Source organism: Aspergillus saccharolyticus (genome assembly GCF_003184585.1).
Source record: "Aspergillus saccharolyticus JOP 1030-1 unplaced genomic scaffold BP01scaffold_34, whole genome shotgun sequence".
In the NCBI taxonomy this organism is placed as follows: domain Eukaryota; kingdom Fungi; phylum Ascomycota; class Eurotiomycetes; order Eurotiales; family Aspergillaceae; genus Aspergillus; species Aspergillus saccharolyticus.
Window position 1 is genome coordinate 64,310 of NW_020290644.1, and position 27,056 is coordinate 91,365.

The 27,056-nt window shown below is 52.1% G+C and overlaps 13 protein-coding genes across 13 annotated transcripts; 6 read left to right on the top strand and 7 right to left on the bottom strand.

Annotated features, from left to right (window-relative positions):
- Window positions 1-1,003: 1,003 nt before the first annotated feature.
- BP01DRAFT_303063 (Zn(II)2Cys6 transcription factor) lies at window positions 1,004-3,296 on the top strand (the record flags this gene model as incomplete). Its single annotated transcript, XM_025572099.1, has 6 exons — window positions 1,004-1,129; window positions 1,331-1,496; window positions 1,585-1,749; window positions 1,830-2,331; window positions 2,363-2,495; window positions 2,550-3,296. 6 exons carry the CDS (start codon window positions 1,004-1,006, stop codon window positions 3,294-3,296), a joined length of 1,839 nt encoding a protein of 612 aa, XP_025428461.1.
- A 1,132-nt stretch (window positions 3,297-4,428) lies between these two features.
- Window positions 4,429-5,460, top strand: BP01DRAFT_385365 (uncharacterized protein; the record flags this gene model as incomplete). Its single annotated transcript, XM_025577589.1, has 6 exons — window positions 4,429-4,724; window positions 4,783-4,838; window positions 4,892-4,951; window positions 5,014-5,085; window positions 5,147-5,230; window positions 5,291-5,460. The coding sequence occupies 6 exons, from the start codon at window positions 4,429-4,431 to the stop codon at window positions 5,458-5,460; spliced, it is 738 nt and encodes a 245-aa protein (XP_025428462.1).
- A 542-nt stretch (window positions 5,461-6,002) lies between these two features.
- Window positions 6,003-6,471, bottom strand: BP01DRAFT_133052 (uncharacterized protein). The gene has a single exon (XM_025570486.1). It carries the CDS (start codon window positions 6,334-6,336, stop codon window positions 6,034-6,036), a length of 303 nt encoding a protein of 100 aa, XP_025428463.1. The 5' UTR covers window positions 6,337-6,471; the 3' UTR covers window positions 6,003-6,033.
- BP01DRAFT_394157 (uncharacterized protein) lies at window positions 6,166-7,491 on the top strand (the record flags this gene model as incomplete). Its single annotated transcript, XM_025578297.1, has 4 exons — window positions 6,166-6,803; window positions 6,914-7,036; window positions 7,181-7,297; window positions 7,369-7,491. Exons 1-4 carry the CDS (start codon window positions 6,606-6,608, stop codon window positions 7,489-7,491), a joined length of 561 nt encoding a protein of 186 aa, XP_025428464.1. The 5' UTR covers window positions 6,166-6,605.
- Window positions 7,492-7,527: 36 nt separating this feature from the next.
- BP01DRAFT_359378 (2-oxoisovalerate dehydrogenase subunit beta) lies at window positions 7,528-9,105 on the bottom strand. The gene is made up of 3 exons (XM_025575664.1): window positions 8,473-9,105; window positions 7,814-8,376; window positions 7,528-7,755 (listed from the first exon to the last, which is right to left on the bottom strand). The coding sequence occupies exons 1-3, from the start codon at window positions 9,036-9,038 to the stop codon at window positions 7,718-7,720; spliced, it is 1,167 nt and encodes a 388-aa protein (XP_025428465.1). The 5' UTR covers window positions 9,039-9,105; the 3' UTR covers window positions 7,528-7,717.
- A 1,517-nt stretch (window positions 9,106-10,622) lies between these two features.
- BP01DRAFT_385368 (uncharacterized protein) lies at window positions 10,623-11,599 on the bottom strand (the record flags this gene model as incomplete). The annotated part of the gene is made up of 2 exons (XM_025577590.1): window positions 10,623-11,066; window positions 11,126-11,599. 2 exons carry the CDS (start codon window positions 11,597-11,599, stop codon window positions 10,623-10,625), a joined length of 918 nt encoding a protein of 305 aa, XP_025428466.1.
- Window positions 11,600-12,529: 930 nt separating this feature from the next.
- On the bottom strand, window positions 12,530-12,850 carry BP01DRAFT_368104 (uncharacterized protein; the record flags this gene model as incomplete). The annotated part of the gene is made up of 1 exon (XM_025576490.1): window positions 12,530-12,850. The coding sequence occupies one exon, from the start codon at window positions 12,848-12,850 to the stop codon at window positions 12,530-12,532; it is 321 nt and encodes a 106-aa protein (XP_025428467.1).
- Window positions 12,851-16,865: 4,015 nt separating this feature from the next.
- Window positions 16,866-17,295, top strand: BP01DRAFT_359380 (uncharacterized protein). Its single transcript, XM_025575665.1, has one exon. It carries the CDS (start codon window positions 16,967-16,969, stop codon window positions 17,120-17,122), a length of 156 nt encoding a protein of 51 aa, XP_025428468.1. The 5' UTR covers window positions 16,866-16,966; the 3' UTR covers window positions 17,123-17,295.
- An 849-nt stretch (window positions 17,296-18,144) lies between these two features.
- Window positions 18,145-18,825, top strand: BP01DRAFT_303203 (kinase-like protein; the record flags this gene model as incomplete). The annotated part of the gene is made up of 2 exons (XM_025572107.1): window positions 18,145-18,583; window positions 18,641-18,825. Coding segments are annotated over 2 exons (624 nt in total), but the record flags the coding sequence as incomplete, so codon positions are not given.
- Window positions 18,826-20,825: 2,000 nt separating this feature from the next.
- Window positions 20,826-21,860, bottom strand: BP01DRAFT_133081 (uncharacterized protein). The gene has a single exon (XM_025570487.1). It carries the CDS (start codon window positions 21,768-21,770, stop codon window positions 21,144-21,146), a length of 627 nt encoding a protein of 208 aa, XP_025428470.1. The 5' UTR covers window positions 21,771-21,860; the 3' UTR covers window positions 20,826-21,143.
- A 162-nt stretch (window positions 21,861-22,022) lies between these two features.
- BP01DRAFT_368106 (Zn(II)2Cys6 transcription factor) lies at window positions 22,023-22,655 on the bottom strand (the record flags this gene model as incomplete). The annotated part of the gene is made up of 2 exons (XM_025576491.1): window positions 22,023-22,548; window positions 22,627-22,655. 2 exons carry the CDS (start codon window positions 22,653-22,655, stop codon window positions 22,023-22,025), a joined length of 555 nt encoding a protein of 184 aa, XP_025428471.1.
- Window positions 22,656-23,257: 602 nt separating this feature from the next.
- BP01DRAFT_359382 (putative phosphatidylglycerol specific phospholipase) lies at window positions 23,258-24,900 on the top strand. Its single transcript, XM_025575666.1, has one exon. The coding sequence runs from the start codon at window positions 23,319-23,321 to the stop codon at window positions 24,807-24,809; it is 1,491 nt and encodes a 496-aa protein (XP_025428472.1). The 5' UTR covers window positions 23,258-23,318; the 3' UTR covers window positions 24,810-24,900.
- An 81-nt stretch (window positions 24,901-24,981) lies between these two features.
- Window positions 24,982-26,902, bottom strand: BP01DRAFT_425528 (MFS transporter; the record flags this gene model as incomplete). The annotated part of the gene is made up of 2 exons (XM_025579748.1): window positions 24,982-26,186; window positions 26,275-26,902. 2 exons carry the CDS (start codon window positions 26,900-26,902, stop codon window positions 24,982-24,984), a joined length of 1,833 nt encoding a protein of 610 aa, XP_025428473.1.
- Window positions 26,903-27,056: the final 154 nt, after the last annotated feature.

Below are 27,056 nucleotides of genomic sequence, written 5' to 3' on the forward strand. Positions count from 1 at the left end.
TGCTTTGCAGAGGATACATGATCTCGGGGGATTAGCTATTGCTTGGTGAATGCCTAGGGTATAGCTTCTCGCAACCGATTAATCACTCAATCAGTCCCATCAAGGTCAATACCACGGGGACACTATACATACTACCTGGCAATGTGAATTGGAATTTGATGCTTCAATAGACATGGCAACAGAGGTTCTTGCTATGGTGCTGTGGATGACAGCTGCCAATTCAGGTGAGAATATATAAGAATATATATCTTTGTAGCCTGAGAGTACTAAGTAAGTTATGCTTGGTACACAATTGCTCAATTGTAAGCCGAGAGAGTGATGTCCTAGAGGTACCTAAATTCTATATTAGAGGCTACAAGAGTCGACCACTCTGTGTCAGTGACAATACACGAAGAGAGTCGGTGATGATAGTATCTGCCTGATGTCTGAGGCAGAAGTTTAGTGCCTGAATCAGGCTCCTAACCAGGAGGTGACGCTAAACCCTTTTCGGCCCGCCCACCAACCGCTCAGCCTCGGCGGCAGGAAACCCAGCTTTTGGCTTCCACTCTCTTGTGTCTCATTCTAACCTTTTGAAATGCGAATCCCCCCCCTCTCCCCAATTCAAAAGTGTTCCAGGTTGGCACCATGGTTTCTCAGTTTCTCGTGGAGATAACTTAAAACCTTCCCGCAATCCACACCCCAATCTCGAAGCCAGCCACACGTCCTTTCCCGTACGGTCCCAGACTTTCCCACTGGTGGTGGCGAAACACGCTACCGACCGTCGAAACCCACTCCGAGACCACACCCACTTTGCCAGCCCGCTATCGTCGCTGACCTGACTCGTCATTGGTCTCGTCGCGCCCTCGGGCGCGCTGGTGCCGATGTAAGCGAAGGGGAAAAAAGAGGGGACAAATCTCGGACATGTTCGTCCAGATCTTGTTGGTGTCCAGCGTGTCGTATCGTTCGTTGGCTCTCTTACCCTGAAGCTCGACCTCGCCCTCACCCAAGAGTCATTGCTCCCGCGATGGTCAACCACGATCCGCAGCCTGTTCTGGTCCCCAGCCAGTACCGACCCAAGCCAGTCCTCACCTCGAATCAGCTTGCGCGTCAATTGCGGTCCTGCAAGGTCTGCCGGTACCGTAAGGTCAAGGTGCGTCCCGAACCGGCTCTGCTGGCTGGGTGGTGGTGGTGCCCCATATGGCATCCCAATTGAGGAAGCCAACCCATTGGATGGAATTGTCCTCATCCGCCGGAGGAGAACCACGCAGCTGGGAGCTGGTCTCTTTAGAGTACCCCTGGGGCCGGTCCCCACGCACGCGAGTCCGGCGCCTCTAATGCTTGATGATGATAGTGCGATCGCGTTAAACCCTGTCATGCATGCTGTGCTCATGGGTATCCCTCCCAGTGCACTTACGATACCGGTCCTGAGGATAGTCTCCAGCCCATTAGCCAAGCGGACGAGATCCGTAACCTCCGCAACGAAATCCGTCAGCTGACGGCTCAACTCAATGCCCGTGGTACGTTGGCCTTTGTCGGACAAGGAGGGCTGCAATAAGATGATTGTTGATGGTGTGCTGACGCTGATGTGTGTCCCTTTCTGAATAGATCAACGAAACCGAAACCGTCGCCGCCTAGCGCAGCTCCAAGGCTTGGTTGATACAATCCGCACCGCCCCATCCGAAGTCGTTGATGGCATCATCAGCAGTATTCGGACAACTAATCGGGTGGTCACGCATGGCTCGGGAATGGTCTCTGGGGATCGGACACAAAGTGAGTCATAACCTGGATGATGGGCGGGAGATCGAAAGTACCGCGGCACATGGACTGATAAGTGCCTGCGTGGCTGGCAGACAATGCTATCGTAGCTCTTCAGCGCTATCGGTCGGATGATAGTGACGAAGAAGCGGGAGAGAATATCGATGCACGGGCCGGGGGTCGTGATAATAGCCGAAGTTCATCCGAGGACAGTGAGGACTCGAGCTATGGCTCCATATGTCAGATGAATACCACAAAGCCGATGCTCGAGGTGTTCATTGAGCGTTTTGTGGATGCGTTCAGTCCAGAGGTTGACGCTAAAGCAGGCCATGCGGGTGCACTGCGACGCGCAGCAGAGATCCGCATGTTCTCACCGATTCTGATGGACGCGTTTCAATCCGTATCGGTGGCTTTCTTCGGCCGATCCGTTCAAAACAAGGAAATCGAAGCTGCAGGTTTCAACCTGTATCCGCGGGTACTTCGTAGTTTGCAGCAAGCATTGCAGGACCCCGAGCGTAGCAAGGCCGAGTCAACCCTGGTCACGGTCATTCTACTGATGGCGTTTGAGGCATGCTCTGCATTTAAATCCCGCATCTGGTTGCATGTGGCTAATCCGATTTCTATAGAGTGTGGAGCGTACGACACAGGTGTCGCTAATTGCCCACGTCAACGGTGCACTACGATTAATCGAGCATCGTGGCCCCGAGAACCACGTGCATGGAGTAGAACATCTACTATATACAGAGCTTCGTCCATACTGGGTATGTACTCTTCTCCGACACCGTGAAATAAAATCTTACTCATTCATTGTCCAGGTATCTGCGGCTCTGGTCAGCCGCACCCCGTCTTTTCTTGCCTCAGAGGATTGGATTAATCTTCCGTGGTCAGCAAAAACTACCAAGAAGGATATCTTGCATTATCTTTTGGACCTTGCGGTCGAGATCCCAGCACTGCTGTTTCAATTCGATGATCTCCAAGCCACACTCGGCTCGCAGATGGCGAGTGCGCATGAGATCAAGGTCAAACAAGCCACCCTGTGGAATGGTGTTGCTGACTTGACCAACCGCTTCCGCCAGTGGAAACTCGAGTGGGTCGACCACTATCCGGACGGCCCGCCGAGGGAGGTCGAGCCACTGCCAAATGGCGACTTCCCCGTCTTCCAATGTCGGGACCTTCGCACTGGGGCCATTATCACCCCAACTAAATTCTCCTACCCCAATCTCCGCCTGGCCCAGACTATGTGTCTATACTACAGTACCCGATTGATCTTGTCCACGGCGGACTGCCGACCGACAGACCGCGTCGGCCCCGCGGAACAGTATGCCTTGGGGTGCGGTATCTGCCGAACCTTGGAATGGTACATCTTGACCGCCCCTGGTAACATGATTAATCGCCTCGCCTTCCCTGTCCGCGTGGCTTGGGAGGCCTTCCCAGACGGAGGTCCAGAGCGCTTGTTCATGTATAACGTGCTGAAGCTGGTGGAGAAACGGCATTCTCTTGGGCTTTGGGGGAGCGGAATGTCCGAGCTTTCTCCTCGAGCTGGGTCTCCTCCGGCTTCCTAAATGTTTAAGGAGAGAGTAGCAGTCGCGATCGCTGGACGAAAGTTACTGCACTTTAAGGAGTTTGCTGAACCGACTCTCACGAATTGATGATTTAAACTTTACATGATACAGTCTAAGAGCGACCTGTTGTATTATCCCAATGTCTCGGTATACTCATGAAACTCATCACTCGCAGGAACCTGCATATACACTGCTCGCATCTGCCTGAACGCTGAATCTCCTTATCCTGGCCACTGTCATCAGTAATGATACGTTAATCGGGGCGCCGGAGCGAGGGTCTACTCCATTCAAACACGAGCTTTTCGCTCATCCGTCGCGCATCATCGGTAGATCCTGTAAATTCATACTGCTCGAATGATTCCGCTATCTCGACCGCGATATATATACCTGGCGTATAGGCAAGAGGCGCAGTAATTGTCCTCCGAAATAGGGCTGAATCTCCAAATCTCCCAACAGCCACTTGATCTGATGCCATAGATCCACTCATGATGCTTGACGCCATGGAACAGTCCACCGGACTGGCAATTATCAAAGGACATGAGATGATCCGAGACGAAAAGTCCCTGATAACTCTATCGGGTGACAATTTGACCGCATTGGGGATAGAGTCAGATTAGTTTTCGTCAACCATATCGCACCAATTGCGCAGGAAACTACGCATCAACCATTGGGAATCTCCGGGGCGGCCAACAGGTACAGGGCTACATGGTTATGAAGAACCGTGTAGGGCAATAAAACAAATATCTCGACAATACTTCTACTGCAACAAGCGTCTGTAAATATGTTGGCTTGGGGTATGGCAAAGGGCTGATGGATCAAGCTTAATGCCTTTAATGTTTCAGTTCAAAACGAGCTTGTCAGGGCAGCGGTGGAGGCCGCAATGGCGCCGGGCTCCACTTGCCTCCTGAGCCAAACCCTTAGTCTGTGCCTGGTGATTTTTGCTCGATGCCTTTCAGATCCAGGACTGCCATGTGGTTGTGCTTAAATTCGGCGATCTGCACTGTTTCCTGATGCTCATCCATTCTCTCATTCAGTCCTTCATCCACAATTCCTGCTTGCAGTCCTTCTTTCTTGGCGGCCGGTTCGCTTCAATTACTCTCGTTCTTTAGTCTATTCGCTGCCATCCATCACGATGCGCTCTGTCTACGCTGTCGCTCCTCTGGCTTTGGCCCTCCGCGCTGCAGCCACCACCAAGGATGCTTGGGCTTTCGGCCACGGTTTCTACACTGGACCTCCCTCCAACAGCGCTCACATCACCAAGGCGACTTGGTCGGTTATCGCCCCCGGCGTACCTGAGAATACTACTGTCGAGGACACGAGCGACGAAGTCTGGGTTTCGCTCTGGATTGGTCTTCAGGCGACTGCTGGCTCGGATAGCTCCTACCTCTACCAGCCCCTGCTCAATTGGTCGCCGGATCAGGAGTCTCAGTACGTATACATGCTTTCGAGTCATCGGTGTCGGAATGTGATCCCTGACTATGACTAGGGGTTGCCCCGCTACCGTTGAAGAGTGGTGTGTTGCTGCTAGCACCTACACACCCAGTAAGTCTTGACCCGATCGATTGATCGACAAAGGCGTGGCTAATTCTACTTAGGCGGTCAGCTCGGCCAGGCCTACGTGACTGTTCCTAAGGATAGCCAAGTGGACTTTGAGGGTGAGTGAAACCCGCGGCAGCCTTCAATCCCGGTGTCAAAACTGACTAGCATGTTGCAATAGTCACTGTTACCGACAGCAAGGTCACCCAGGTCGTCAGCATCGACGGCAAGGTCGTTTCCAAGGAGACTGACAGTAAGTACTCGCACCCTGCTTGCGCATTACCAGGGCCGGTGCATATACTAACGTCGACCAGAGCTTGACAGCAACTTGCTTTACCTCTACTCCGGTGACGAATGCTACACTGGATCTGGTACCTGCGGTACCCAGCCTGGGTACAGTAAGTCTTGATTTGCCGAGGATTTCACTTGAGCTGGGTGACTGACCCATTTCTGCACAGGCTGGAACAACATCACCATCCACCTAAGTGAAGCCGACACCAAGTTCGGTGAGACTCTGTACCTGTACAGCGGCTCTAGCTCTAATGGACTCACCACCTCTGACGGGGGTAAGACCTGGCACACCGATGCCATCAAGATCGCCAGCGACACCTTCGAGGATGTCGAGTAACCCGTCGGTCGCATTGTTTCTACGGCCGGTATTATGCGCCCTGTGATGAGCTAGAATAAAGGAGTCGGTTTCTGCTAGTGATGCGCGACTACTTGTTCTTGGCCATCACTTTTCTGGAACCCCTTGGCCGGTCGCGTATGCTCATGCACTAGGGACATCTTGTATATACTGGACCATAGCCATTGTGAAAATATTATCGCATATATGCAATGGGTTTCAAACACACCTCACTGCAAGATGAAGTGGAAATAGTCTTGCCCTTTGGCTATCTGATGATCATGCCGGTGTTTGATATGGTTATCTGATACATCCATTTGACCCTCTTGCACCATATAATGTGTTGATGGCAGGACGGGAAATATGTCATATACTAGAAGATGACCAACAATGGATATGTCATGACAAAGACTCCCCTTGAATCGAACACAAGAGGGTTGTTATAATGATCCGCGCGATGGTCCGGACTCCACCCGCCGATCCTCCTTTTTCTTCGGACCACTTCCGATTTTAAAAGTATTCCACGACGCATGTCAAACAAATGGAAGCGTGAAAGCTGAGCATCAACTGATCTCTTCACCAGGAAGAGCTAAGTACGTCTCCACATAAGCGAGTGTCTCTTGGAAGACGATCTAACAAGCTTAGACACAGTAAACGGACAGTACTTCCTTTAGACTGCCGCACTGAACTACTCCGATTGGTGTATACCGAACATGTCCATGGAGACAGATCGCAGCGCGACAAATAGATCTTCCTAACCCTCAAGCCTTGATCGACATCCCAGCCAGGGAAGCCCCTACCCATCGCATCGCATCTCCTCTCGCGATCCCAATCAGCTCTACCGAGCCCCAGCGCCAGCAGAATGATTGGCCCGTCCATATACCACCATATCCCAGATCCGGTGTATCCGAAAGAATCCCCTCGATCTGCACAGTCCCCTTGATCAAGATGCAGGTACGCAATACACAGGATGCGACGCGTCAAAAAGTAGTCCCTGACTTGTCTTCACCCCCTCAGCCGGGTTGAGGGGGGAGACGGTGGTCATAAAACCCTCCTATCCTCGCTGGGAACCAGACGAGCAAAACTACCTTCCAACATCAACTTCACTCCTGAATCTCTAACTCAGCGGCGAAAAGCAAACCGACACAATGCAATCCAAAACCCTCCTCGCATCCCTCCTCGGCCTCGCCGCGGGCGTCACCGCCGTAACAACAGCCAACTCCACCTCGACCTCCATCGCGGCGGCCGTGCAGCTCCGTCTCGTTGACCTGGACCTCGGGTATCAGAAGACGTACTTTGAGCTCGAGCGCGCCGCAGCGGGGGGTTCTGGCGCTCCTACCGCTGACGTGAGCATATTCCAACTAAGTTACCCTGCCTGTGACGATTTTTTTTTTTTTTTTTTTTTTTCGAGCATGAACCAAGAAAGAAATCCACCATACCCTAACATGGGATCTAGACCGTGATCACCACATACAACACGACCGTCGCCGCCGAGAAGCAGGACGTGGAATCCAAGGCCCAGCCCACCATGGCTCTACCTGAAGCGGTGCAACTCGCGCTTTGCAATGCTTATCACTCGGTGCGTTTGATATGATTGCTTACCCAGAGAGACAGTGTCGATGCTTCCTTACGTCGGTTCTTCTTTGAGCGAATTCTGCCGGAAGAGTAATGGGTCAACAAACTGTGACATGGGTGCTGATGTGGTCCCTTTGGTATACTGTAGCTCGTCCTGAACGGCAACACCCTGAACAATGCCTGGGCTGAACATGCCGGACTGTTCGATAAGACGCAGAAGAATACGCTGCAGGAGCTGTTCACGACGGTGAATGATGAGACCAGTGTATGTCTGTAATTCTCGCTGGGGGTTTGCCCTTTTGGGACTAAAAGGCTAATGATGGGTGCGAAAAACAGCGGTTCTTTGCGGATGTGGCTCAGAAGGTCTTGCCGGTTTGCGCGGCGGTGGTGCAGGCGGATAATGCGGCGCTTTATCAGTCGTTGAATCGGGCTGTTGTGGCCTTGGATCCGTCGGCTTGATCGAGGGTTGAGCTGTCAGCAAAAGGGGATAGAGGGGGATTTGAGGGATGGGTAATGTTTAATGGGGAGGTCGGGCGGTTGAAGGTGGTTTGATGGATTCAAGTTGGGTTTGACATTATCTTAGCGGGTATGGGGGGACTCTTTGAGCCACCTTGTGCAGAGTTCCTTCTAGAACAGAGATTCAAGTATGTACACAAGTCAACAATCATAATGTTAGGCTCCGGGCCTAGTAGTCCAGTGTCTGTTTGATAGCATCGTATATTCCTGTAACAAGGTCAATGGATAATGTGATTGATGTAGCACAGGGGAGGGGGCCACTCACTCGTGACGTCGGGAATAATGAACTTTTCATAGATCAAGCCTGTATGTGTACTCCAGCCTCCTACCCGCTTGACCGGGGCTTCTAAGCGCAAGAAGGCGCGCTCCTGGATTGTCGCCGCCACCTCTGAGCCCACGCTGTAGTTGACCATGCTCTCGTGCACCACGACGGCGCGACCCGTCTTCTTCACACTATCCAACACTGTCTGGCGGTCCCACGGGTAGATGGTGCGCAGATCAATCAGCTCGATACTCGCGCCCAGCGCCCTCTCCGCCGACTCGATAGCCGCGGCACAGAGGTACATAGGCTGGCCGTAGGAGACAACCGTGAGATCGTTGCCGGGTTTCACCACCTCGGCCTCACTGAGGGGGATGGTATAGTACTCATTGGGCACCTGCTCCACCGCCGCCCGGTACAACACCTTGGGCTCCATGAACAGTACCGGGTTATTGTGTTCGAAGATTGCCGAAAGCAGAAGTCCCTTCGCCTGGGACGGGGATCGCGGCATGACCACCTGTATGCCGGGGATATGTGCGAACAATGCCTCGGGGGACTGCGAATGATACCTAGCAGACCGGACACAAGTCCAGAACATTAGCACCAATCCCTTTCTCTTTGCACGTTCCTTCCCCACCGAGTCAGGAAAAGTCAACAACACTCACAAAGCCCCATGGCCCACCGCACCACACGGCATCCGGATCACCAAGCCGCCAATATCCACATTCGTTGCCCCCTCCCGGTACCGGAACTTGGCTGCCTCGTTCACGATCTGGTCGAAGGCGGGGAAGACGTAGTCGGCGAACTGGATCTCGGCCACCGGCTTCATCCCCTGGGCGGCGGCGCCGATCGCGAACCCCACGATCCCTTGTTCCGTCAAGGGGGTGTTGAAGACCCGCTCCGACCCGAATTCGGTTTGCAGATCCATCGAGCAGCGGAAGACGCCGCCAAAGGCGACGTCCTCGCCGAAGAGCATGACTTGGTTGGATTTGGCGAGTGCGGTGCGCAGGGCAGAGTTGATGGCCTGGTAGAGGTTCATGGATTTCGAGGAGGTCGAGGCGGGAAGGTCGAGTTTGTCGGGGAGGGTCGAGGCCGTGTGATGCAGGAGAGGAGTGGATTTGTAGTCGATGGGGAGGTTGAGACGCGACGAGGGAGATGCGGCGGCGGTGGAATAGGTTCGTCCATGGATCTGCGGGTGGAAGAGTCGGGACGATATGCGTCGGGATGCCATGACTGTGATTGGGGGGAGGCGGAGGAGGTTTAAGAGAGAAGATGGCCTCGAGGAGAAGGGATGGGAGAGGAGGAAGGAATCGTGAAGGACTTCCTTGTTCTTACTCTCCTCTTTTAAAATCCCCAATCCTCCGATGCGTTCATGCGGGGAATGTTACCCCATCCCCCGCGAATAACCGCCCTGCGTTGATGGCCTTGTTGCCTCATAGCCTTATCATTGAGAAGTCTTATCGCTGAGGAGCCTCAGGCCGAAATTAGTGCCTGGTCCAGGCACACTCCCGGTCGCATTGCTCTCCCTCCTCTCTCTCTCTCTCTCTCTCTCATTCAACTGCAACTATTGACAAAAAAAAAAGGCGACATTATTTTCCTCAATCATCGTGTCTGAAGAAGTCACATTAAGATTTCCTCTAACCTGACTTCTATTTCGTTTTTACTCAACACAAGACCCGGTGAGAACGAATAGTCGTCGATCATCCCCTGTCAGCTCGAATCGCAAGCCGCGGCTCGCCGATCTTTGCTATCTGACATGCTCATACTGGAATTAGGCGCAACCCAATCTAGTCATAGAGGAAACACTCATTGCGTTGTTTTTCATATATACACAAACAGGGGGTATCATAGTAACAAGGCCCAACTAATATTAACAGTCACAGAATCAAGGAAACCCCGAAACCTCTCCAAAACAGCCCACTGGGCCAAGTGAAACGGCGACGATGCTCTAGACCGACTCTTAATCCGTCTCAGTGTCGCTGAAAGCCACCATCTGATATTCAGACGATCGGTAGCGCCATCGATCGAACCTTGGATCGAGACCACAGCACTTGCAGAACCCCAGGAAGAGACCCATGCCGCTCATCACGAAAGCTATTCCCAAGATCCAGTAATGCATGTTGAATAGTCGCTCCACGGCACTACCCTGTTCCCTCTCCAACAGTTCCGTCACGTCCAAGACGTTACCGCTGGAATCTAGGCCTGCTAGACAAAACAAGAGACTCTCTAAATCCTCCAGAATCTCAATCTCAGTCTCAAACCCAGTCTTGTCATATTATGCCACCACCCGAAAAGCAGCATCCTCAAGCTTATCTAATAACTAGATCTCCAGTTACCATGCAACTACTTCAGTAGCCCTATTTCAGCTAATATAGATATGGTTATCGACTAACTTAGTATCTAGAGCAGTTTATGGCCTTCCGACCTATTTACCCTTGAATACATGGTATAATACTATACAGCCGAATCTAAAGAATACCAAGGTTCTAAAATAGATATTATATAAGACTTGCCTATTAGAGCTAAATTTAGTAAAGATAGTATTATAGCCCTAGTCTACCAAGACCTAGCTGTTGTTATCTAACTACTACAGATTTCCTAGCGAAACAGCTTTTATTTACTAGGGGTGGTAGTATATAGCCTAAAGAATCACTTCGTGAGTATTAATATTAAGAGAAATCTGTATACCATGGCTTTTCTTATCAGGATCTCATATTAAGTATACTGTATTATTGAAAAGAGTTAGTATATTGTTAGCGTGCCAGTGTGCGTCATGTTGCCATGTGAAATTGGTCGCCTCCCCATTTGACAGGTCTCAGAAATCGTTGAGCTTGCCCCCGAGCGTCCACAACACCACCCCGCTGTCCTTGTCGATGCAGCTTACAGTATGTGTATGTCGTGCTAAAATATTGTAATTTCCGTGGTCGTCTTTGTCGACACTGTTGATGTGGAAGTAGTCGAAGGCCGATGATCGCGTCGCCCCTGCCTTGCCCAACGTTTCATACGTGCTGTTGATCGGATAGTGCTTGGATGCACGCCATTCGAAGATCAATTCGCCCGTGGCGATGTCGATTTCCTGGAACACCCCGTCGTAGATCCATCCCAACTCTGGACCCCCGATCGAGGTCAAATCGGCCAGCACTGGGTCATAGATTGTGACGAGGGCGGTTCCTTGGGGGGTGATGTTGAATTCATGAAGATCGCCGCCGTAACTTCCGATGGGGGTGATCACATATCGTTGAGTGTATGTGGAATCCAGCTGTGGCAGGTCAGCCTTGCGGGGCGAAATCGGGAGGAGTCTTTGCCAACACCACCTACCATGTACCATGCTCCATATCCTCTAGCCTCAACCTCATCGCCTTCCCAGTATGTGAGATAGTCGGTGTCTTGGTACCGCTGGACCTTGAAGTCCTGGGTTATCTCCCAGTTATGCTTCATCCACACTAATTCTCCTCGAGAGTCGAGTATCATGGGGCCCGGCTGGACGACCGAGTCCCCTCGAGGGGCCAGGAAGGTGAATTGCGGATCGCTTCCAGCTCCCCCTTCGGAGATTTGCACCACTGGAGATTCATAGTCGAAGGAGACATAATCCTGGGATGGTCCGAATCCATACAGTCCCAGGTCGTACCAGCTCAGATCCGTCCTGAGATGCAGCCGTCGCAGCTGTGGTACGGCGAAGATGTAGAAAAGATACAACAGACTCACAAATGCACCTATCATGGCAATGTATAGGCCAGGCGGCCTTGACCGCACGCGATGGATGCATGGTAGAGTGCGAGTCCCCGAGGACATTGGAACATCGCGATCAAAATAGACACACCGAGGGGACACTGAGAGTGAAATAGGGGGGAAGACAGAAGGAACAGGTCGAGGTTGTGATTAGATTATAACGATTAGATTATAAGAATGACGATAAAACTGGGGAGAGGGGGTGGGGGAGGGGGGCATTCCGGAATCGACCCAGAGTCACGATATCTATAAACCCCCGTGAGCACCCACCTCTCGCTGCAGGTCAATCGTCATCGCGGCTAAAATAACAGCAGCTGCCCCCGCACATCCCATTAAGGTCGTATATCTAAAGATACACATATAGACATTCTGTCCATCTAAGAATGATTTGCTCGATTACAAGCCGAGTGGGGCTTGATGTCCATGGGGAGAGTTTCTATTCCGATTGGTTGTGGTTGATTTAATTAGTTCACAAAGCAGAACTACTGAGGTAGTACTGGGTACTCAGTAGGTAGTAGATACCTCATAGGATGTATTAGAGGTGCGGTGACCGTTGCGCCTATCCCACACCCTAGTCATATTCCCACGCAGAGAGAGAAAAAGAAAGAGAAAAAAAAAAGAGAGAGAAGAAAGTGGAAAAGAAAGAGAAAGACCGCAGGGGAATATGATCCCATAAGCGCCTCAACCCATGCGATTGAATCCCAAATTCCTAATTACATGTGTTCTGTTTTATGTACTCCATGGTATGGGACGAGAAGTTATCAGTGGGCGTGGATTCAAGTTAATCTAGTGGAGATTGAACCGAGTCGAGGTTGGGGAAGGGTTAGTTGCCCCGAGCCCTTTCTATCATTAGCTTAGATCGTCCAAAGTATGTGTGTGTGTGTGTGTGTCAGAGAGGGAGGTGCGATGGGGACAACGGGCACAATGGGAACCAACAGACAAGGAAAGAAAGAAGTCTTACGATGCGCCCTAATGGTAATGAATCCAATCATCTCAAGCAGTGGCCTTGACCACCTTGAACGATTTCCAATCGCCATTCTGGCAGTTGCCTGTGGTAGTCTCATGGGTGCCGGAGATAGCCCACGAGGGACCCGCGCAATCGGCTTCCTTATACACGAGGACGGCAAAGTTGGTCGCCACCACATCCACCCAGACACTGACATAGTCCGACGAGCTAGTGCTTTGGCAGGACATGGCGGCTGTGTCTCCGGTCGACCAGGTAGTGCTGCCCGCGCAGTCAGACTCGGTGTAGAAGTCGACCTCCCATGCACGGCAAAGGGGAATGAGAGGGAGAAGGAGGGTAAGAAGCTTCATAATGGGCGGAGGATTTTGGGAATGACGAAGGTCAGGACCGCAAGACAGGTGCAAATGAAGGGGAAGCGAAGAATGACAGGTTTGGGTTTGCCGTCTGGTTCGGTTCTTGCGAAGGTCAAGGCCCCCCCCCCTATTTATACGAAGATACTCTAAATGTACGGAATATCGATCGAACCGAACCCAGCTAAGTAGTAGTCAACTGACACTAGCCTTTTTCCTGATTCCACCTTTCTACCTAGGTAGGATACAGGACATTCGCTGTATGGATATCAGGTATGTTGTTGTTTTCGCCGCTAAAAGTTACAGAGTGGGGATCTGTTGTTATGCTCGGAAAAACTCCCATGATGGTGGTGGATGCATAAAACCACTAAAGTTAGGGCCTACATGCTCGCGCGGCGGACATAGAGAAGCCTCCCCGCAAATATTCCTTCCGGCTTCAACCCTAGCCAATCATTGTCAGACAGGACAAAGCGATTTTGAGGCCATGGCCGGGCGTTCTCATGCCCGATCGCCGAGAGAGCGGAGCCCACCCAATCAATTTCGACTCGCATTTCTGATAGAGAGTAGGCTAGTTTCCGAGAGAGATAAAGAACTCACTCGGTGTGTGCGTACTTCGGCGATAGTTGCTCACCAGCGCATGGTGGGTACTGTGTGTGTGTGTTGGTACATACTCGATCAGCAGGTGACTGTACCCAAGCCGATCTAACCTAGTTAACAGATAAGTTATTCCTTCCATTGACATCGGACCCTTGAAAATACAGCGATAAATGGAAGAAAATCTTGACTCAGAGGCACATATACCACTACCCAAACCTCGCAGTTAAGAGGTTGGCATCCTTTCATGGATGCAGCCATTGATTCTCGGTCGTTGCCCGCTTGGAAATCTTATAGGAAAGAGGGTAATAGGGGGCGAGGGATAATGGAAAGGAACGAGAAATTGGATGTCCCCCGGGTCTCCTGACTCCACACCAGAGCTGCTTACTGGATACTGCTGGAAAACTCCTCATGGACGAGTTAAACCCCGAGATAGGAATCTCGATAGAGGTGGACTCAAGCTTGCGTATGCATATTTTAGAGGCGCCTTGGCAAACGCGTAGGACGACGCTAACTGCGATTTAGCGAGCCTGAGAGGAAAAGCCCCACAGGTTTACCACTCCACAACTACTACTAAGGACGTACTAAATGCCTCGGGCACAAAACAAGACAGAAGTAATCATCAACAGGATCGGCGAAGCCGTAGAGTAGTTGTATCTTCAATTCACATCCTCGCGTGAATTTTGGACCGCAGTAAGGGCAAGTCTTGTTTCGCGGACATCTCCGGTTCAAAATCAAGTTCATGTATGTACAGTACAGGTAGTATCTTGTATCCAAGCTCTTTCAGACCGGACGCAACGCTTTCCCAAAAGGGGATTAGATTTCAGGCTGATTGGAGATGTATAAGTAAGAGATGGGAAGACACAATGCTCTCCTCTCCCCTTGAAGTCTCCTTTGGTAACTCTCTTTCTTTCCCCTGACACTCCTGCCTTCTCCTCAATCCTTCAAAGCTAAAGAGCTTCTCCTCCGTTCTATATCCTTTTCAATTATATCTTTCACCATGCAGCTCTTCGGGTTCCTCAGCGTCATGGCGGCGATCTCGACCGCATCTGCCTACCAGATCCGGGCCTACTCCGACACCAGCTGCGACACTCTCGTCTGGGAAGCCAACTACGAGGAACTCGATCGCTGTGTCACCTTCAAGGTGGGATCGAGTGTGCGCGCTCTCCGCTTGCCGACCACCGGCTACGAGGTCGAGGCTTTCCACCTGACAAAGTGCGACACCTCGCTCCTCTACGGACACACTACCACCGAGGCGCCCACCGGCTGTATGATCATGACGAATGATGTGTCTGTCGGATCCTTCAGGGTCAAGTCTGTCTAAGCTTAATGGTACATTATTTCCAGCACAGAAAGTACTAGGGACTCTGGGTGCTAATACGGTCTTTGGCAGTATAGGCAGGGTTGGATCCCGCGAGTTGTTGTGCTATGTCCTCACGCCAAATCATGGTTACAATGAGACATGGACAGTCCCCGTTAGCACCTTACGATTAAGGGATATTCGGTGGATATATTTGAGAGACGAGCTTGCCGTGGGGAAGGTCAATGCGTTTTGTCCGGGAGTTTCATGATTTGTTTGATACCTTTCCATATGTCAGAGGATCGGCCTGTTGTTCTGTTTATCCCTGTGCCCAAGCTAGTAACCACCACATTGAAGTGGCAAAGGTCACCTTCACCAATAAGAGAGGCATTGAGTCTTATCTAGACGCTGAAGCGGTAGGATATGGTAGACACGAGAGCAAGTATGTACCTATACAGGCTTGTGCCTTGTCGCCCAGTGTCTAAGAGCAGCAGCCCTGAGCTCAAAAGTCGAATCATATTTATTGCCGAATTCAACAAGCAGAATTCCCTCCTCAAGCGGATCACCTGGCAAGACTTCGTCTATATACCGCGTGGAGACACAGTTCAAGCCCACACTCACTGACCCCTTCGTAAACCCACTCATCACATACTCAGTACTCATTTAACCGGACATTGTCATGCCACTACACAGACATCGTCCGATACCACCTGCGCTTAGACGGGTCTGTCTGGGACGGTGGGGGACGCATGAGGTGGACCGCAGTTTCCACGGGCAAAGGTCATCTCATAACCAGCGCCGAATATTGAAAAAACAAAGATAAGGGCGTTGACCTAAGCAAGCGTGGACTTTGGGTTGAACCTGACGGCTAAGGATAGGATAACCATAGATCATGACCCCAGTTCACAAAATGTCAGACAGGAGATAAAATTGTTACGGCTCAGAAATCTACCTACGGCCAGGGGAATGTGGACCACACAATAACTGCATTGCCTTGAACCGTGCTTGCTTAGTGGTTTGGATCTCGAAAGTGGGGTCTGGATACGAATTACAATTGAGATTTCTGGACCTAGGAATTGGGGACGTGGCGGCTAAGGCGGGAGCCATGATACTCGAATTCAGCGGGAACTTCGGTTTGGTTGAAGTACAGCAGTGAATTGATCTAAATCCAGGGGTATTAGGGACTTGACTACTTTACAAGTTGAAAGGGTGAGGAAGATACGTAGGAGCAGGCGTTATGAAAGATAAACATGGTGGATGATTCCGAGCGATCCACATCGCGGACGAGGGAAGTGTTCTTTGATTGGCATACATCCCAGCATTATTCGGTCAATAGCATGATGAATAAGGCATCAGGCAAATCCGAGACCGCGCGATCCTTCTGCCTTTTTCCCCGATATTTCATCAGCAGCATCAGTAGTGAGCACACTGGGAGTTTCTTTTATCGTTTCGGTAGGACACACTCACAGCTCAAGCTGCATTGACACAGACAGCAGTGTCCTCTCTGCAAACGCAACAAATTCACGCGACCTTTCAAATGGGAAGACGACCAACTTTGCCTGGCAACATGATGCACGCTGGCACCCCAACAATACACTCACTCTTTTCAATAATATAGTACACTCGATAAAAGACCCCGATAAGGAAAGCCATGGTATACTAATATATCTAGATATTAATACCTGCGAAGTAATCCTTCTGGCTGTATACTATTATTCTTAGTAGATAAAAGCTGTATTATAGAGTAATCTATAACTCCTAAACAACAATAGCCGTGTCTTAGTAGACTAGAACTATAATACTACTTTTACTAAGTTTAGTTCTGATAGACAAGTACTGTATAATATCTACTTTAATACTATAGTATTCTTTAGATTTGGTCGCGCTGTATTATACTAGGTTTTAAAGTTAATTAGCTTAGAAGGCTGTAAACTACTCCAGATACCAAGATAATTAGTAATTAAATCTATACTAGCTGGAATAGAGCGATAGAGGTTGCTGTATAATAACTAGAGATCTGGCTCTTAGACAAGCTTGATAATACTACTTTAAAGATAATGATATAATATAAGAAAACTAGGTTTAAGACAGAAATCGATATTCTAGAGAACTTAAATAATCTCCTGTTTCGCTTAGCTGTTCTTAATACCAATGGCAATATCTTGGACGTCACGGAGCTATTGCAGAGAGAGCGGGGCAGTGCCATGGAACGGCTGCTCAACATGCATTATTGGATCTTGGGCGTCGCGTTCGTCATGTTCCTTGGGTTCTGCAGGTGCTGCGGCCTGGATCCCAGACTCCGTCGCTGGCGCTATCGGTCGTCCGAGTACCAGATGGTGGCTTTCAGCGATACTGACACGGATTGGCAATCAGTCTAAGGGGTCGATCAATTCGACCGATGTCAGCGAACAACAGTCATGGGCGCCATGGCTATTGAAAGGTATTTCTTGGATTTTTTGTAAATATTAGCTGAGGCCTTGATACACGATACCCTTGCTTATGTATATATGGAGTAAAAGAATGCGAAGTTTTGTGTCTTGACTGACTTGATCACCTACTTCAGCATAGAGATAGCATGGTAGAGAATGGCGAGCTGTGATATTGAACAGCTTGAGGCGGAGTTGACAGGAGATGATCGGCGACTAATAGCTTCAGACGAGTCTGTCTGCATCGGAAAGAGCTGGCCGTTGGGCGATATGATCTGTTCCGCCTGACTGAATAAGTACTGCCTTAGGGGCCAAATTTTGGTCTCGAGCAGTTGCGTAAGCCAGAGCTACCAGTACCTTCTTTCGATCTGGACTGATCGTAGTGCCAGCGTAGAAAAAATATCTCACGATGTTTATACCCTTGAATAGCGGCCATGACTTTAGAATCTGAGGATAGCTGGAATATCTGGGGTCCGAGATCATTGTCAGATGCCGGAGAGCTTTCTTACTCTTATGTAGCCTGTGTGCTTTATGATCTCGGCCTAGTAGTATGGGCTCATGTGGCTGATTGGCTACAATAATTTGGGTCACAATGTGATAGCCTTGCTGGGCGGCTAAGTCTACGCGTGCCATGGAGTCAGTTATCCCCTGACTTGGATTGCGCTACTTCCCGCATTCCGCTGATCTTTTCTACGCTTATGTTCTTTTATTGTCATCAACTATCTTTACATGTCTATCATGATCTTCGTCGAAATAATATAATATGCTGCTCCAAGAAACTCTCTCTATTAATTTCTTCTTCTATTTTATTACTGAGTATCTTAAAGTTTTCTACTTAGTTACCACGACTGCTGCCGATTCACCGCCCTGGGAAATTCGAGAACTGCCCTGTGCGACCGAGCGCCCCCCTGTACTCAATAGTCATATCACAAAGCAAGGAATATATACAAGGCCATTATTTCGAGTACAATTAGATCAATGGCGTGGAGTCACTTGAAAAGTATTGTCTGGGAGGTTATTATTCTATTCTAATTGGGGATATGCTTCGCGGTCGATACTGCATTGTTGACAAGCTGGGATTTGGAGGTTATTTGACTATCTGGCTGGCTCTGGATACTTGCCAGCATCGTTACGTTGCCGTCATAGTCGGCATAGCAGGTTCAAATTCGAATGAGATTAATATCCTTCGAGCTCTTGCACACCCAGGACATTATTCTATTCCTACTCCCTTGGATCAATTTGAACTGGATGGACCCAATGGAATATATTTATGCTATACTATAACACTAGCGCGATGTAATCTTCGGGAGGTGTCTTTTAGTCGCCTTTTTCCTCTCAAAATTACGCGGGCGTTGTCAGGTGGTCTCACGCTCGCTATTGCTTACATGCATCCACAGGGTTATGTTCATGGAGGTGAGTGATAGCAACTGTTCGGCTTTTTGGATTACTTCTGATGAGTTCCTTTATCAGACATTCATCTACGCAATGTCCTAGTGAGAGTACCGTCCAACTTTGATAAACTTTCGGTCGAACAAACTTATGAAGAGTATGGAGAGCCTCAGACAGTCTCTGTTGCACGATGTGATGGCATGCCGCTTCCACTAAATATCCCGGCGAAGGCAGTAGCAGGCGTTATCGTACGTGTCAGCTGTTGAAATCAATAACTAGTGGTACTGGCTTCCGCGACGGACGTTGGCATGGATGGTTCCCAATGCTTATAACACGCGGCCAAAGTCAAGCAATATCCATCTGAATGGGGCTCATCTCCACACAAGCAGGCCCAGAACCGCTGTGATTCGAGGCCAGGGAATCGGCTCCAGTATGCCAAGATTATCACCCAGTCTACGGCAGTTTCCAAATTAACCGCTGGCCCGCAGCGTGGCGGTGTTCTCGCATCGAGTCTATCCGCCCGCCCAATTAGCTCTTACACTGACGCTGTCAGACCGAAAACCCGACTGTCGGAATTATATACTTCATTGGGCTTGGTTATCAGATCTGTGTCGCTTGCGACGACTATTTTGGAGTAATTACTGTCCAAAACATATGACGACTGTGCATTCAACGACCGCTGGTCACAGTTTCCTCCCACCCGCTTGCGCGTCGTCCACCCTTGACGCCCCAGATAGCGGTTGATCCTTCAGCAGATGCGCTATTGGCCGCCGAGTCGTCGTAGGGTCCACGAACCATCGATTGACTTGCACAGATTAATGTTCGATTTCAAAGGGCCGCTAACGTGGACAAGAGGCGGAATGAATTGTGATCAACGCGGTCAGGAATTCAGGAGTCACTCCATGTTCTTAAATTTAGACCTTAGAAGATCAATAATCTTTGAACCTGGCCAGCCTCACTTGGGAGTCGGAACAGAATCCCTGTTACTCTACAACTGGAACCAGCATTTGCCCCACAACAATCCTTCCCGAACGGGATTCGCAAAGAAGCTTTGATGTTTGGAGTGTTTTTTTTTTCGGCGAGAATTGAGCCGGCGAATCCCATCGATTCAGCCCAACTGGTGGGCGAATCCTCCATCCCCACGTATTGGGATCAGGATCACACATCATGCACCCCGGATCTGGACTGTCTCGCTTGGCTGCTGATGGTGATCGACAACCATGAACCATCGACAGCCTCCCGGGAAGAAAACCTTTTGAGGGGGGACAGTCCCTGCTAGACCCACTCAGTCGGCCGCCATGCCAAGGATGAGACGTTGCCCACTTTAATGTTCTCGAAGGGTGATTGCGCTCTCAGACCCGGGCTCGCGTATGCACTTGTTGCGTCCAGCCCACCTTTTCCTTTGTTTCTGTTTTTCTCCCCCCCCCCCCCCCCTTCTTCCCACCGTCAGGGTCACTGGTCGACGATGGCGGAGAAATTCGCACTAAAGGTAATTGAGCGGAGGCTAAGCCCAATTTAGTAGAGCGATCCCTAAGACGACGTCAATACATACAATTCTATACGCATATGCATCCCACTGTACGATTTGCGCTCGACGAGGCGCATTCGCTCAAAAACTCCATGAACGCAACGTGACGTATAGCATAGCCAATTATTAGCCAAGGTCAAGAGGGGGGGGGGGAGGAGGGGGGAGGGGCTGGTGCCGGACTCCGAAGCTTTTCCGACGCAATGCGGACTAGCGCCAATGAAGATATCGAGAGCACGGCCACTTTATCTACAATACCGAGCCACAACGGAGGAGTTGATTCGCTCTCCGAGAATAACTAGGTACCTAACTATCGGAGGCCTCAGCAACGAGCGATATCTCCTCAAATCGTGCCCCAATGACGCCGCTTTCGAACCCCCAGGCAGCAACGATCTCGGCAACAGCAGCAACCACGAACCCTAAGCTTGCAGGACCAGTTGAGGCAGGATAGGGGATGGCTGATAGCAGCGAGTTTGTCCTCCATTGCGATCCGTCCAAGCGATGAGTTGCCAAGGGGTAACTAATTGGTGTCCCAATGGATAATCGCCTCAGAGCGGAGCGACCGGTTCTCTTGGCTGGCAGGTCGGCGGCTTCTTGCGCTACCTGCGGATTGAGATTAATAACTTGGGCAGATCGCCACGCCGTGCCTGAACGCTAGTCGCTCGTGATGATGCATTGACGGTCAATCAGTTGTCCTGCTCGCAGGCTGGTCAAGTCGAGTCTCAGGCGATGCGTAGCTAACGGGCAAGCATTCTCCGACCTCCCTCGACATTACACATGCTGCATCGGAAATGGACGCTGGACTCGGCTAGTTTGTGATTCCATCATCGATGATATGGCACTGACAGGTGAAGCGTGGATGCGACCGTGCGATAGTAATCGGACGTCCACCGCATAGGCTCATCAATTGACGGATGTGACGCCCCCGCTCATGCCTTTTCAGTCATAAACAAGAGAGACATCCATTACATTCTCTGGTCTGGAGGCAACACCGCTATTTCTCCTTCCATCAAATCCAAGAATGTTGTTCACTCCTCCACTAACTAACACCCGCTGCAGTTAAGATCCCCCTGCCACTGAGGAAAGCGACCGTGAATAGCACAAACCCCTCCCATCACGCCCACTGCCGCTTTCGGCCGTACTTCGCAATGTCTCCACCACTGCAGCCGCCGTGCTTGCATCCAAGAGCCCGTCCCGTCGCGGGACTCGGGGGTCCCGCAACAGGGCCAGCGCTGCGTCTATCGTGTCGGGGTTGGTACTCTTGAGACAGACCACGTACAGTCCGGCGATGAGGTGCGTGGCGAGGGTGAAGGGACGTTGCGTGCCATCGCCGGGCGGAGGGCTATCCCGATTGGGGCTCGATGCGTTCAGAAGAACGGCCATATCGGCCAACGCAGCGTCCAGCACCGCAATCGCGGTTGGGATGTCGCCCGCCGCCGACACACTCCGCGGGGTTTGCATTTTCTCTAACAGACCGCTGCGGAACAGCTGCGCCTGGATCCGGAGGAGCAACATGTGCGGTGCGAGCTTCGGGTCATCGCACAGAGGCACTGTGGCGGTGAAGTGGATGAATGTCTGAAAGGCCGCGTCGAGCGAGTGGGGTGTGCTTGTGCGGGAGGTAGACGTGCAGATGCCGCAGGAGCCGGGCCTGCAGGCGGACGAGGAGTGTTTCGGTGGGATTGACATCGTCCAATCGCCATCTTTGTTGCGGTGCTGGCGGGAACTTGAGCTCTACGGACGACGCATCGTCGCTCTGAGCACCAGCGGACGAGCTTCGTAGTAGATGCTCGCTTGAACGTCCAAGCGCGCCAGGAGTGCACGCAGGTGCGGCAGGAGATCCGCCGCAATGCCCCCGCCGCCCGGCGGATGGGGAGGCTGTTGCCGGTACTGCTGGAACAAGGTCAACGCCTGATCGAGATGGCGGCTGGGGGTGTCGACCTATCCGATCAGCGATTCAAAGGCGTAGAAGAGCACCCCGCAGAGCAGGACGACTTCGTAAGACGCCTGTGGGGACGAGAGATGGATGCGCAGCTGCCGGTGGGAGCGGGCGATCAGCTGCAGGCTCCGCAGCGAGGACTGTCGTTGCGAAGCAGTGCTAGTGCCGGCGTCTGCTCCTTCCGGGGGAATATTATGGTAGTACTCCTGGTAGAGCGCACTCAGGGTGACGAGCGCATTGCGGATGACGGGCTGGATGTGGCATCGCTGCAGGATGATGCGCGTCCACAGGGTCGGATCGGAGAAGCTGGCGAGCGACTCGGCGGCTTGACCGCAGTAGAAGTGGAGCAGTTGGCGGTCAGCTTGGCTACCGGGAACTTTGAAGGGGATGCTGTACGCTGTGATCGCCCGGTTGAATGGAACTTCCTGGGGCTGGCTGGACGCTGCTGCGTATCCCTTACAGGGGCGATGGGCGCGCTCGCATCGTTGGCAGCGGGATTTGGTTTTGTCGCATTGGACACGACGGGATCTACGTTTTGGTGAGTACATGACAAGAGAGAGAGAGAGAGAGAGAGAGGTACTTGCAAGTCAGGCAGCCAGAGCGTACTTTGGGGGCGCCTTGTGTGACCGTGTCATGGTGGTTGGCAGGTGAGGTTGAGGCCGCCGTTGACGAGACGTTGACGCTAAATTCTGTAGTTCGGCACTAACTGAAATATACGATAAGCCTTGGCGGATAGAGATGCAAAAATGAAATTCTATCTCTATAAACTGGATAACTATACTGGTATGTATAGAATCTATCTATATCACAATTTGACACAATAACTACTACGACTACGACTACTACTACCACCACCACTACTACTACTTTGGTTTACTCAGTTGGTCAGAGTATAGATGAAACAATTGCAATTGAGATATATTTTTTTATAACTTCGATGATATCACACTTCAAGGAAAGACAGGGAAAAGTACTGTCAATGATCTTGCTTTTGCTTGCCTGACCTACGGTTGACCGAAAAGGTAAAAGCGGCGGCACTCCAGGCTCCATACAATCAGGTTCTCCATGAGTTCTGACCAATCAACGATTGTCCCTGCATCCACGGGGGTCAGAATGGGAATTCTAGCCAATCACCGACTGGATGGGTCTCTGCTGACTCAGTCCAGTGCCCCTCCCCCGCGTGTCTGTGATTGTGATCAGATCCCCAAGTTGTAAAGCATTGATGCCTTTGCTTCTTCTTCATCATCATCATCTTCTTCTTCGTCCTTGTTACACTGCTTCTCAGGTACCATCAAGTCATGTCTTCCCTTTCCTCGTCTAGTTCCCACTCGCCGGAGCCCGACAGAATGCTCAGGCCCGAGAAGCGGAGGCTGCTCTCTCCAGAGGACGAAACCATAGATCCGGAAAACCACCAGATTCACAAGCAACCATCCCGATGGCGATTGAGGATCCAACGCGCCCTCATCACGGTCTTCCTTTCTGGCATGACAATCCTATCGCTGCTCCTGTTCTTCTTTCTTGGCCGCATTATCTCCGGCCATCCGCAGGAGCCCATCAGTGACACAAGGCCCTCCCTCCGCAGTCCAATCAAGAATGTTGTGGTGGTCGTACAGGAAAACCTGTCTTTTGACACTTTTGCCGGCGGACTGAGCTACAATCCCGACATCGATGGCCTCCTCCGCACCCAATACTGCAATCCAGCCAATATCTCCGATCCAGCCTCCCTTCCGGTGTGCGCGAAGCCCACCGCCCAGGACGTCGCCTCCGATGATCCCGACCACAGTATCGCCGGAGGCAACCTACAGATCTACGGCACGTACGATCCTGACCCCGACCTTGACCGTCCCACCATGCAGGGGTTCGTGACAGAGCAGATTCGCGCCTACGGGCTGGACGGGGACCTCGGTCGTGCAGGCGAGGTCATCAACTACTACTCCCCGGAACGCGTGCCCATCCTCAACGCATTGGCGGAGAATTTCGTTCTCTTCGATCGTTGGTTCGCTTCGGTGCCTGGTCCAACGAACCCCAACCGGGCCTACCTGACATCGGGCACCTCACACGGCCACGGGTCCAACGACCCCGACTTCGATACATCCTCCTTGCCGCAAGTTTCTATCTTCGAGCAGCTGACTGCCGCCAACATCAGCTGGATTAACTATTCCAACACCACGGGCTTTCTCCCCGATGCGCTCTTCTATACCTGGACGAAGATCTCAGGCCACGGGGTCTCGAACGTGAAGCCGATTGATCAGTTCTACAAGGATGCAAAGGCGGGCACCCTGCCGCAGTTCACCTGGATCAACCCGGAATGCTGCTCGTATACCTCCTTTCACCCACCGTCGCCCATTCATCTGGGCGAGGGGTTTCTGAAGAGCCTCTACGAGGTGCTGCGGGCGTCCCCGCAGTGGAACGAGACCCTCTTCATCGTCACGTTCGACGAGCATGGTGGGTTTGCGGACCACGTCCCCCCTCCGGAGAACGTACCGGCTGGGGACGACCTGACATATACCGAAACAGCTCGGGATGGCACCCAGACGACCTTCCGGTTTGATCGGCTAGGAGTCCGCGTGCCGACGCTGCTGATCTCGCCCTGGGTGGACAAGGGAGCGGTCCAGCACGGACCGACAGACCAACCGAATGACTTCACCCACACCTCCATCCTGAAGTATGTGGCGGAACTGTGGGACTTACCCTTGTTGACCCCCCGCGTAGCCTGGTCCCCCAGTTTCGGGGGCTTGCTTCGGGATTCCATGCGGTCGGACACCCCGCAAAGATTACCGGAGCCGTGAGCGGGCGCTAGTACTGGCGAGTCATCTTTTGGTTCCTCTCCTCAATGGAAATAAGACCAAGCTCAAATCTAATTAGTTATATATATCGATGCTATGCTAAGCGTGCTAGGCTATGGTCTCACGGATGGCTTGCGCCGCTAATATAGTGAGTAGGGGACGGTGAGTGCAGTGCCTAGAAACCCCCCCACTTCTTCCGCTTGGACCGCACGGACCGAGACCGCGACCGCTGCGTGATGGCGGAGTTGCACGTATTCACTCGGTCGATGTCGTACGGGTTGGCCTCGTACTGCCGAGGCGAGGGTCCGTCTGTGGACACGGAGAGCCCGCGCTCCAGATCTAACTCCTGGTCTATCGCTGTGACATCCAGTCCATCCGCGACCGCCTCCGCCTCTTCTTCCTCCGCCTCCGCCTCCTTCTCTGGATGGTGCAGTGTCTTCTCGGCCAGTTTGCGCATAAACGCATCCGCCTCAGCCGAATACTTACACTTCCGTCGAATGGCCGCCCCATACTTGTAGAAGATGAAGGGGAACGGCAAGCACGCCAGCGACAAAAACGCCGGGATACAGGAAGCCCAGTGGATGCCCAGGTTATGGTACATGTAGGTGGTGAACAAGGGGAAGCCCGCGCCGAAGCAGCTCCGGATGATGGAATTGGCCGCCAGCACGGACGCCGCATAAATGGTGTACGAGTCAATCAGATACGACATGATGTTCAAGAAGACCAGCACCATTCCAAAGCCAAAAGGCGCCGCCGCAATGATGCACACGATCCAATGCACCGAGGGCCCGTTGGTCCACGCGAACCAGAACAAGCCGATCGGGATCGTGATCCCCCCAATCATCGTCGGGGGCAGCCGGGTCTCCGGGGGCGCAAAGCCCTTGTATTGCGCGTGCAGGCGCTTGTAGCGCTTGTTGTCGTACATGTTGTAGACCACCGCCGACATCATGCCCACCATAACCCCCAGGAACGGCAGCGAGCCGATCCCTTCGCTCCACCCGCGGATCTCCTGGAAGACAATGGGGAATGCGTCGAAGAGCATGTACAGCGTACCGTAGACGATGGCCATGTACAGGGACAGCAGCAGCACGATGGGCTCCGCGAAGAGCAGCACCCACGGACGCAGCAGCGCCGCGCCGAAGGCGTTGGCCACGGACACCCGCCCCCGCTCCCGGTCCAGCTTGCTGATGTACGTCTTGCCGGTCACCTTGCACAGCCGGTCGGCTCGCGCGCGGAGCAGTAAGGGTGCGTAGGTTTCGGGGATCATGAGGCACTGAATGAGCCAGATGAGGCCTGAGAAGGCGGCCAGGAGCCCCTGCACCCATTTCCAGCCCGCACTTTCGCCCAGGAAGCCGCCGATGATGGGGCCGATGGTAGGTCCTGTTGATTGGTGTTAGCGTTGTCCTTGTCTCTTTTTTTTTTTTTTTTTTTTTTTTTTTTTTTTTTTGCATTGGTTAGTGGTGTTTACCCAAGAACGGTGCGCCCGCGAACAGACTCATCGCCAGCCCCCGCTCCTCCGCGGGGAAGATATCCGCAATGAGACCGCCCGCGTTGGTGAGGGGCGACGAGCCAAACGAGCCCGCAAAAAACCGAAGGATGACGAGTGTCCACGAGTTGCGCGACCCGGTCGCGGCGGCGCAGAACACCGCGAGACCCAGGTACGAGATGGCGAAGACCTTCTGCCGGCCGATTAATTCACTCAGCGGCGCCCACACCAGCGGGCCCACCGCAGACCCCAGCACGAACAGCGAGACGCCGAGCGTTGCGACCTCGGTGCCGATCCCGAAGGACTCGATGATTTGGTCGATACTCCCCGCATACGCCGACGAGGCCATGGACACGCCGAAGGTGGCAAAGGCGGCGATGATGGTAAAGGCCCATTTCCGGGGCTTCGAGATGAGCATCGGGTTGCGCGGATCGTCGTGGATCCACTCCACGATGTAGGGGTCATCGGACGTGCCGGCCCCGCTGTAGGGGTAGTGGATGATGTTGTCGGTGATGGCGCCGGAGTCGAGTAGAACACGCCAGTAGGGGATGCGGGCTGGTCGGGAAGATGTTTGGTCTTTTAGAGACTCAGTAGTGGCAGAGGAGGCCATGATGGTGATGATGATGATACTGCTCGTGCCGAGTCCGACGGGAAGAGGGGCGGCCGCGGCGCTTGGCGCATTGCTTGGTGGAATCGGAACCCGAGGATTTCTGTTTTTGGTTGAGGTCCAGGGAAAAGGATTCCCGAGTTTATATGCGGTGGGG

Excerpts from the sequence above, each read along its gene's own strand:
- BP01DRAFT_133081 (XM_025570487.1), bottom strand. The coding sequence starts at position 21,770 with ATGTCAATCCCACCGAAACACTCCTCGTCCGCCTGCAGGCCCGGCTCC.
- BP01DRAFT_359378 (XM_025575664.1), bottom strand. The coding sequence starts at position 9,038 with ATGGCATCCCGACGCATATCGTCCCGACTCTTCCACCCGCAGATCCAT. Across the intron at positions 8,377-8,472 it reads GCGGTGGGCCATGGGGCTTT|GTATCATTCGCAGTCCCCCG; the intron begins GTGAGTGTTGTT and ends CCGGTCTGCTAG. Across the intron at positions 7,756-7,813 it reads CATTATTCCCGACGTCACGA|GAATATACGATGCTATCAAA; the intron begins GTGAGTGGCCCC and ends ACCTTGTTACAG.
- BP01DRAFT_359382 (XM_025575666.1), top strand. The coding sequence starts at position 23,319 with ATGTCTTCCCTTTCCTCGTCTAGTTCCCACTCGCCGGAGCCCGACAGA.
- BP01DRAFT_133052 (XM_025570486.1), bottom strand. The coding sequence starts at position 6,336 with ATGGACGGGCCAATCATTCTGCTGGCGCTGGGGCTCGGTAGAGCTGAT.
- BP01DRAFT_359380 (XM_025575665.1), top strand. The coding sequence starts at position 16,967 with ATGCATTATTGGATCTTGGGCGTCGCGTTCGTCATGTTCCTTGGGTTC.